Source organism: Quercus robur, chromosome 12 (genome assembly GCF_932294415.1).
Source record: "Quercus robur chromosome 12, dhQueRobu3.1, whole genome shotgun sequence".
Taxonomy (NCBI): domain Eukaryota; kingdom Viridiplantae; phylum Streptophyta; class Magnoliopsida; order Fagales; family Fagaceae; genus Quercus; species Quercus robur.
Genome location: NC_065545.1, coordinates 38,178,551 through 38,189,457, shown reverse-complemented (window position 1 = coordinate 38,189,457; position 10,907 = coordinate 38,178,551). Strand labels below are relative to the sequence as shown.

General features: G+C 32.5%; 1 protein-coding gene across 2 annotated transcripts; it reads left to right on the top strand.

Annotated features, from left to right (window-relative positions):
• Positions 1-4,775: 4,775 nt before the first annotated feature.
• LOC126709443 (ferredoxin C 2, chloroplastic) lies at positions 4,776-10,048 on the top strand. Of its 2 annotated transcripts, none has more exons than XM_050409688.1 (6): positions 4,776-5,089; positions 5,187-5,253; positions 7,743-7,831; positions 8,925-8,993; positions 9,567-9,611; positions 9,802-10,048. In XM_050409688.1, the coding sequence occupies exons 1-6, from the start codon at positions 4,838-4,840 to the stop codon at positions 9,844-9,846; spliced, it is 567 nt and encodes a 188-aa protein (XP_050265645.1). In that variant the 5' UTR covers positions 4,776-4,837; the 3' UTR covers positions 9,847-10,048. The 2 variants fall into 2 exon arrangements, with proteins under 2 accessions (XP_050265645.1, XP_050265646.1); XM_050409689.1 differs by having other exon boundaries at positions 4,779-5,089; positions 5,190-5,253.
• The last annotated feature ends 859 nt before the right edge of the window (positions 10,049-10,907 follow it).

The window sequence follows — 10,907 nt, the reverse complement described above, 5'->3', positions numbered from 1 at the left end:
TTAGCCATCTAATCCCAACATACCACATCATCTTATCACATATTTAAGAATAGGTACAACCATACCCAATCGATTCTAATACCCATATATAAATCCAACCAAATTAGAAATTTATTGAGATATTATTAAGTGTGGTAGGATGTATTGAATTTTAAGTAAAATGTTGACGTAGCAATCTCTTATTGGATGGTGTAAAACATGGGTTTTACACCCCATCCTTACCAAATTCAAACTCTAGTAAATAATATTGAATGGAAATGAGACACGTGGCATGTTGTAAAAAATTGTACCTCCAGAGGAGATTTATTCAACAACAAAAGTAAAAAAATAAAAAAGGGTCTACTTTCCTCTTTTGATTTTGAACAAAGATGACAAAAATTGAGGATCAAATCCGAAATACTATCATCAAAGATATCAGGAAACTTCAGCTTAGATCAAGGAGGGACACATATTGAGAAACCACTATAAATAGAGCACAATCTCATTACTCATTGAATAAAATCTTGAAGCATTAAAGATCTAGAGAAAAACTATCTCAAAACCACATAGCCTCTAGAAACTTTAAATGTTTCAAATCATTGTAGCTTTACAAATTCAAGCCTCTAAAGCCTTGAAAAACTTCAACCAAAAAGTCTTTAGATACGAATGATAGTTAATGAACATAGAAAAATGAGTCTCTAACAAGCATATAGCCAAATATTTATCGTACTTCTATTGTAACAGTGGCGGCTCAAGGAATTTCTTCTAAGGGGGTTAATAAAAAGATAAATCTTGAGTAGTAGATGAATTTTGCAGTCTATATGATTTTCTTAGTTCAAATTGTCCATAGTACTAGGAAGAAAATAAAAGATAAATTATAAGTTCATTTGGTATATTGTTTCTTAATATAATGAACATACTAAATATGGTTGCTAAGATTAAATCTTAGAAATAATTTATTGTTTCTAAATACAATACCACCATGCACCCTTGGCTTGATGGTCACTTTACAAGTACAAGTTCTTGTGGGGTGGAGAGGCTATAGTCAGTGTTCAAGTCTATAAGAGGAAGTTTCGCACACATACACTTAGACTAAGTTAAAGTAGGATTTTTATCCTAGATTAATATATATATATATATAATAAAGATATTAATTATTATTGTTTAGTGAACTTTGATTATTATTGCTTTGAATATTTTTATCAATTAGTTTATGTCTTTACTTTGCACAATTCTTTTATTTAACAATTCAACTCAACTTTGACAACTGTTGGTCTTTGTAATTGTATTAAGATTTTTTTTATTTTTTTTATTTTAGCATTTGTTTTTGTCTTCAGTAAATCACTCACCTGCCCTATATTTCTTGTCTATATATATATATATATATATATATATATATATATATATAAGAATCACCCCTTGTTTATTGTCTTAGTGTTAACATTTGCTAATTACTGATAGACTCTTGACCCCAATCCCCACTTAACAAATAACAACTTAAAAAAACATTCAAATTCAGCTGCTATACTCTCAAAATTGAGCAAATGTATAAATTAATTGTAACTTTATTTGCAAGAATTGATTGTTAAGAGAATCATATTCGAGCTTATTTCAGTTGGACTTTAAAAAAGATTTAAGGTCAAGTTCAATTTTTTATTTTATGGGTCAAAAACAAAAAGAAATTTAAAAAAAAAAATATATATATATATATATATATTTTTTTTTTTGCTAGCTCAGGGGATTCATTTGAACCCCCTAGACCCAATGTTAATGCTACCCCTGTGTTGTAAAGACCATTTGATCCATCATCCAGTCAAAATAGATAATATATGGAGTTTAAATCAATACTACATTTGTATAACTTAAGGATTGAAGAACTTTTCAAAAAGATTAAATTAGAGAATCATTCTTTTGTTAAAAATTTGAATATAGAGAATTGTAATAATAATTCATCTATAACCGAAGACTTTTGCCCCGTAGTTAACTTTCTCTTGTTGTGCCACGTAAGCTTTGTAAGCTCCACAATTTTACACACCACCCATATATATTCTTTTAAATTTTTTAATGCATTATTTTTAAAAGCCTACTATTCGAATACCCCTTTGATAAAAATTGTTGGAAATTTATACGGGAAGAGAAACAAGAGGTGAACGTGGTGCAGCTTACAACACACATACAGTAGAGGAAGTCTTTAGGGTTTTATTGTTTTATATATATATATATATATAGGGATTTTATTGTTAAACACATTGAATGAGGTGGACGTGGTGCAGTTTATATGAATATTCATTGAATGTTTATTTCTATATTCATATTTCCAAGATTGAATGTGTTTGTTAGGGTTCTTATGTAGAATATTAGATATGTATCAGGTATGCGTGCTTCAGTGCTTGTGCCCTTTGAAATTAGGTTTTAATTTTTCAATATGCTGAAGTCTATCTCAATTTATTACAAACTTGCATTTGCATTTGTGTAAAGAGAATTTCTTGCGTCCACAACTGTGATAGATGGTGCAGTTTCAAAAAGAAAAGTATGTACATTCCTAATGAGGATGAGTTATGTAATTTAATGGTATTTTGTTGTATATATTCTCCTCAGAGTGCTTATTACAAGTGGCTATATTGGATGTTGTATTAGGTTTTTCTAGGTTTTGCATGTTGTATTCTATTTTAGTTGAGAATCTGTTTGGGTGTTGAGTAGGGGAAAAACTATAACAAATTAGCACTGGTTAAACTGGACTAATGAACCATCTAAAATTTGGCACTAGTTAAACTGACCAAAAACTACTGTAATCATAATTGTGACAACCACATTCCCTATGTTTTCTGTAGGAAGAAAATGTTTTTGGTCCTTTCTCAAGCAAATTAGCAAGAGTGAAAAAGGTGTTGATCTCTTTCTCTCCTCTAGCTTATTACAAAGAAGTATGTTATTTTGTTCACATTTTGAAATGTCTATCAAAAGCTCACCACATTTTAATACTGAATAAGTTTACTTTCTGCAAATTATAAAATTTTGTATTAGAAGTAAATTTATTCAACACCCATTGTTAGCTTATGTAACTTACCAATTAAAAAAAAAAAAAAAAAAACTCGATGGTGCAGGCATTTGTTCTTGATATGATATGTTTTACATCATACATTATAGGTATTGAAAATTGACTTTCAAGCTTTCAGATTTTCCTTGGTAGATTGGCTTCTAGGAACTAGGTGGGGCCCGAGCCCCCTTGTCTTAAAAAAAAAATATTTTATATATGGGTATATTTTTTAAAATTTTATATTTGGACCCCCTTACAATTTTACATTGATTTCATTGTAATAGCATTTGTATTAGTTTTAAAACAACATAAGACCTCAATTTGTCCAATCAACCCCAAAATACACCGATATCAGTCTATGTATAATTGTGCAAAAATACATTTGTGCTACAGTAGCTATTTAAATTTACACAATTACTATAGTACAAATGTATTTTTGCAAATTTAGACAATTACTATAGCACAATTGTATTTTTGTACAATGATACATAGATTGATGTTGGTGTATTTTGGGGTTAATTGGAAAATTTTACACAGTTAATGTTGCTATGCAAATGAATGTTTTAGAAATTATTTAGATTGAGGGCAGTGGTTTTTTGTTGAGGGAGAGAGAGATGATTTGAGATAATAATAAAAAATTGATAAGGGAATAGTATTCCATGAAATGTAATACAAAATAAATAATCTGATATGGGGTATTTTGAAAAGTAAGTATCTAAAATAAAAAAGTATATTATTATATTAAAATAGACAGAAATTTTACACTAATGTAGTTATGCAAATAAATGTTTTAGAAATTATTTAGATTGAGGGCAATGGTTTTTTGTTGAGGGAGAGAGAGATGATTTGAGATAATAATAAAAAAAATTGATAAGGGAATAGTATTCCGTGAAATGTAGTGCAAAATAAATAATCTAATATGAGATATTTTGAAAGGTAAGTATATAAAATAAAAAAGTATGTTATTATACTTAGACAAAATTTTTTGCATGAGCTAATGCAAATGCTCCAATGTAATAAGAAACAATGATATTTTGTGTTTTTAGCTTTGTTAGTAGATGATTGCATTATAATGTATTATAAAATAATGATTTTGTGTATTTGTCTTTATTGATAATTTGTTAATACGAAATTAATAAATGCTTATTTGAAATTTCATAATTTTTTTTATATTTATACTCCAACCCCTCTTAACTCAAAATCCTAGGTTAGTCCCTGCTTCTAGGACATACGCCAAACATATATGTCACCCACTTGATGACCATACAAATAGTTTCTAGTTAGATCTCTTGCGTTCTTGAAATCTTTACTCCAACATAGTTATACAAGAACAAAATTTATGGTCACAAAAATTCATTTTGACCTGAGGTTAAACAATATATGGCTAAGGTGTTATATGTTATGAAAAATATGCCATTAATTGTCATGGTTTAGGTTTACTCATAAATTCCAGATAACAATGCCTCAATTACATATTAGTATTCAAATTATACATCTCACTTATCTTTTCAAGTATAAAATTTCATTAATGGTTGAAAATTGACCATATTCATTTTATTTGATAATATCAAATAATCTCTTAGACTATAACAATATATATATATATATATATAAAATAAAAAATAAAAAATTAATATAATATTTTTTTAAATGTCATAGGCTCATAGCTTTCCTGTGACTTGCAAGGCTAAAAACAAAAAAATAAACTGGTTTTTGCTCATTTTTCACCTTTTACCGCCACTTCCCATTATAACCCTTTACAGAAAAGCAATAGACATTAAAGTGACTGAGACAAAGAGATAGATAGATAGAGAAATAATATCCATGGACTTTCTTAGACTTCCCTGTAATTCCTGCACTTCGCTGTACCGGCAACTCTCTTCGCCGAAGGCTTACAATCACCGCTTTAGTTCATTGAAATGTCGCCGCGAAAAAACGACGTCGGAGCTCCAAACGCAGACCGGTCGAGCCGGTAACAACAACAACAACAACAACTTCTCCCCCTCGATCCCGACCCATAAAGTCACTGTTCACGACACACAACGCGGAGTGGTTCACGAGTTCCTCGTGCCCGAGGTACGCGGAGTGGTTGACGAGAATAATCCCATTTTTTTTTTTTTTTTTTTTTGCTTTTTTAATCTTGATTTTATTTTTGTTTTAAATTTTGAGAAAGCAGGACCAGTATATATTGCACACAGCTGAATCTCAAAATATCTCGCTTCCATTTGCTTGCAGGCACGGTATTGTTCTCTAAGCAATGAAATGATAATGTTAATGCTGTAGCTAAGCTTACATTATAGTAATATTAGTTGAGTTATGTGTGTTTTTGGAAATTAAATTTTATGTAATACTGCAAGATAAGCACTTGGAATGTGGGCATATGTGAACTGGAATCAACTCAAGTTAAGGTATAGGCAGAAACCCATGTCGTAGTATATCTAAATTCAAAACCATTGTGAAAATACAACTTAATAGTTATGCCATCCACACAACTAGTATATAGAAATTTCAAACTTCCCATCATAAAAGATTCAACATCTTAAAGCAATGTTTAAAAAACACTTTCAAAACACCCTGGCAATGGAGAATTCTTGTAGGATATTACGACGATAGGGCTGCTTATTTTGCTGGGTCCTCCCTCTTTTTTGGACAATGGTTGTTGTCCTTCCCCTTTTTATACTTAATTTGAAACATGTAGGTCATAAGTTTGGCAGTCCATTTTTGTTGAGCAAGGGTGCCGATTTTCTATTCTAAGAGGAATTTAAGACTGTTGGTTAGTTTTAATAATGAAGGGCTTTCCTAGATGATAGGGCCTCCTCATAAGTGGACAAATGCAGGATCTTCTCCCTAAGAACTTGGTCGTGAAAGGCTATGGCCCCCCTTTCTTGCATCAAGACAACTCCCTATCATTGGCCTGATTCATCACATTCTAATATGAATGTCTTGGAGAGTCAAGTGATGCAAGGACTGATAGATTACAAATAGCTTTCTTAAGTTCTTCAAATACTTCTTGAGCTGCATCATCCCATTGAAAAGGAATTTTTCTTCAGTAAGTTTGGCAAGGGAGCAGCAAGATGGACATACCCCTTGATGAACTTGTTGTAATAACCAGTGAGGCCTAGGAATCCTCTTAAGGATTTCAAGGAAGTTGGTGAGTGCCAATTGAATAGGGCTTATGTCTTCTTAGGATCAGTCTCGACTCTTTCATTAGAGATGATGTGGCCCAAGTATTCTATTTGTTGGGCTTTGTGGAGCCTAGTTTTATTTGATCTGGTTAACGACCCGACCCAACCCGAATAATGTTGCGTGGTTTTTAATGTGAGATTTTCTAAGGCTTAGTCCATGGAGCAGAGGCTTGGGCCGAGGAAAAATTTTTGGCCCGTTTTGTAGCCCATTGTGAATCTTGTGCGCAGGATGTAGAATGCAACTTTGGTGATTAGGGTTTTGTTGTTGTAATTTTTTTTAGAGAGAAAAACTGTACTGCCGCACTTTGTATTTTTTCCTGATAATAGTGAAATCCCTGCAACTTTGTAGACGTAAACAAATTGTCGAACCACGTAAATATTGTCTTGTGCATGTGATTGTTTTTCTTTGGCGTGTGTTTTCTCAATTTTTTGTTTCTCATAGGTTTGGGAATTCCGGATTAATTCCCTACACTATCTCCTTGCATCCAAATTGACGGTTGGAATTCATGGCATATACAAGGTCCCCAACATGTTCTTGAGGTGGATTATATGCTCTTCCAGTGTCTTCCTATGCATACAGATTTCATTGAAAAGGACTAAACTTCCTTTAAGAATGGATTAAAAACATCAAATCATTTATGAGGCTCTAGAAGGTTGAAGGGCCATTGGTCAAACCAAAAGGCATGCCTAGGAATTCATAATTCCCCATGTGTCCTGAAAGTAGTCTTGGACACATCTTCTCTACTCATTTTGATTTGATGCTACCCTGTCCTTAGGTCCAACTTTGAGAACATAACAGTTCTAGAAAACTGTTTAAGGAGTTCATCAACTATAGGGATTGGAAACTTGTCTTTGACAGTCTCCTTGTTGAGTGCCCTGTAGTCTATGCACATCCTTAAGCTACAAACTATCTTTGACTTGTCTTAATTATGAATACACAGGTGCATATTATTTATACTAGGATTTTACAAGCTAGCATCAAGAAAACTATAGATTGGTTCTTTAACCAACTAACAACTTTTATGACTCCCTGTAACAAGCTGACTACTCTTGGTTAGTCTTGAAGTAGTTTCTTAATGATAGCCTCATGTCTGATCCTCCAAATGTGTATTGTGCTCTGTTGGGCTGGTCTTGATGGGTCTTGGACTGGGTTGCAGCTATGGGCTCATTACAACTTGTTGGTTTAGGGCTTGAATGCATTTGTAACAGATGAAAGGATTTGCCTAAAATGGCACGTACCGATATAGATTAGCTGTGAGATTTAGTTGAGGTTTGAACTTTGAATATCTATAACAGCATGAGATGCCTTAGAATCTTCAGAAAGTCTGTTCATATTAAATTTGAGTGTTCTCAGCGTACACTAGCGATAAGTATCCCAGTCCATAACTCAACTTTTTGTTCCATATTCCATTTAATACTTTATAGCAATAAAGCTATTGGCTATTCCAGCACTTGCCAAAAAAAAAAATTTAATACCATTAACATAGGCCTTGTAACATAACTGGTTAAGTTTGTCCTCTCTGAAAAGCTTTTATATGTCACAGGTTGTTGTACTAGCTGTGCTGTACGTGTAAAATCTGGACAAATTAGACAGCCTGAAGCGCTAGGAATATCTGCAGAATTGAAATCAAAGGTATTGTATTATTGCCATCATTTAAATGGAATACAATTCCTTGTTTACTTTGGGGTTTCCTATATTGACCATAAATGAGGGTTTCCCTGTCTTGTTTAGTTGTGGTTGGTAAATCAATCTGTTAACTCATCTGTTATGATTTGGGGCTAGTAGTGAAAGATTGATCAATTTGACAGAACAAGTTTATCTTGAAGGTTCAGTTTGGTGGCTGAGATGTTTAGGAAACTAAAAGAAATGAAAATTTTGTTTCATAAAAATTTAATATGGAGGACTGGGTCAACTGGAAAATTCCACTAACCATTTAGTTTGGATTATTTACATTTTTGCTTTGCGCCCCCACCCCCAAAAAAAAAAAATATGGAAAATAAAGAGAAAATTATAGAATAGTTTTTCCCTTCTATCTTAATCATTCTTTCAGTGATAATAAGGAGGTCAAAGGTCTGTCTTTTTGTCTCTCTCTCTCTCTCTAGGTGCTGAGTTATATTTTTTTTCAATGTTACATATGTAATTGGCATATTAAGTTGGATCTGGTTCCTAACATCATTTAACTGATAGTGTGCTCTTTGCACTTTCTTTGGAAAAAGGTTTTAGCTTATTTCACCCTTCTAGATCTTTTCCATCATTTATTTTGTTTTTGAATACTTGAGAAGTAAGATCGAATTGAAAATAATATTTTTTAGATTTAAAGTGACTATCAATCACAAAATGAATCCACATAAATTAACCTAATAAGTGGAAACTTTGGCAAAGGATGCATGTAATTGCGTTTAATGATTTTTCTATACTGTCTTGATATATTGGAAAACCCATGTTTAATATGATCAATACAACCAAAGGTCATAACTCTTTTGGTGCTATTTATAGTCCTATAGTGAGGTAACTTTCTTTTACTCTTTTGGAAGACCTTCTTCTCTGGCCAAATAATAACTGTGAAAACACTCATGCAGTTTACTGTCTATGTATGATGTTACCAATGCCAGTTTCATGTCCATATATCTTTACCTTCTCTTCTCTCTCTCTCTCTCTCTCTCTCTCTCTCTCTCTCTCTCTCTCTCTCTCTCTCTAAACTGTATTAAATTTCTCTGAAATGCAGGGGTATGCACTACTTTGCGTGGGCTTCCCATCATCTGACCTTGAAGTAGAAACACAAGACGAGGATGAGGTAGCATAAATGGATGCGAAATTCAATTAGATAGAATACTAACAGCATGTTTGGATATCAAATAGAAATTGAAATTATTGCTTTGAGATTTAACTATTTTAAACAAGTCCACAGCGATTGCGATGATCTTATATTCTTAAATAATTTTATTGTGGAGGATAGTCTTGTGCACCGTCCTTTTTATGCGGGGAATTCTTAATCTTTGTTATAGGAGATTGTGGGATTAAATTTTTCTTGAAATCTCTCTACTCTGGTTGTCAGATTATGTCCTCTTGGCAGCATTTTTGTGTCTAGAAGCATGATAGAGCCTTTTCCCTTTAGATGTAATATCTTTTTGGTCCCATTCTTGGACAGGAGGTGTGTTAGGGAAAAAGAGGGAAGGGAGGGGACATACCATTTCATCATGGCAACTTAAATGTGTCATTTGGTTTTTTATCTGAACAAATCTTCCCACTCTTTTCCCCCTTAAGCAAAAGGAATGACATAAAAGTGTTTAGTATTTTGGAAGTTTTCTGCTTAATTATTGCTTGATTTAATACAGTCATGGAATTTTTAAATACTTGATATTTACAGGTGTATTGGCTTCAATTTGGAAGATATTTTGCCCGAGGACCAGTTGTAAGTTCCTAATCCTTTAAAACTCAGGAAAAGTACAACAATTGAATGAGCAAAAGTGAAGAGGGAAGTTTGTTATTAAAGAGAGAAAGGAAAAAGAAAAAAAAAAAAGTCAAAAGAAGGATTGGAAACTTCTGCCAATGTATTTTTTTCTTTGGGTAATGTTATTTCTTTGTTGTGTTCAATGTTGCAGGAGAGGGATGACTATGCATTGGAACTGGCCATGGGAGATGAATGAGCAAATGTACAATATCAATATAGGAATGAGGATCCATGGAGAGAAACATGTAGATTGTATTTTGTTCCCCTCCCTTTTTCATATTCCATTTCAATTTTTGCCCAAATTCCTTTATTTTCGGTCCTTTAATGTATGAATGTTACTGATTAAATATTCCACGCTATGTACGTTCAGCTAGTAGATTCCATATTGCTGTTTTGAAGGTTTGAATTAAAAAGATTTGGAGATGTACATGCATGCACTACCTCTTCCAAGAGACGAGAGATTTCTTGTGAAAATGGAGAGGTGTTGCCTTCCCCTTTCCAAACTAATCCGTCAATCATTCACTTGCTCTGATGAGGAAGTTGTGAAATTAAGATCTTAATTGTCGATTTGATGATTGCCGTCTAACACCTTAGGGTGCTAATGATCAGACACTTGATATGCCTTCAAAAACACATCATCTTGAGGATTTGATGATGGACTTGAATCTTGATGGAGAATGTTTTGGAATTTTGATGAGTGAGACTTTCGGATTAAAATCATTACATGTTTGTTTCATATTAAGTGTTAAGGGATCGTGCAATGCTTAGAATCAACTCGTTTCTTATCTAGTGTGGTTCCAGCTAGATTTTCGGATAAGTTTTTGGATAATTACGATGATTTTTAAGATTTTTAATTAATCATCCTTTTTATGAGATTATTACTTGATTTTTCAAAAATCAAGATTATCCACTTGAACACAAGAAATTCAAGTATAAACTATAAAATCTAATGAGATTTTGGCACTTAATTAATTGAAATTAATTAAGAACTAATCATAATTAATCAATCATAATCACATGCATTTAGCCCTACTTTTCAAGAATGCATCTGTGAGAGTCTGTGACTTTAGATGGACATGCTATTATTAATTATAATTCACTATTTACTGCATCCTCCAAAAACTTGCATCAATAGATTTCAAGGCTTCTAGATAACCTTTACAGAAGATGACTCATCTAAACTTGGGACAAAAACTAGACCAAAATGAATGAAAGATCCATTTTGAAATCGGTATCAAGATAGACCAAAATGAATAA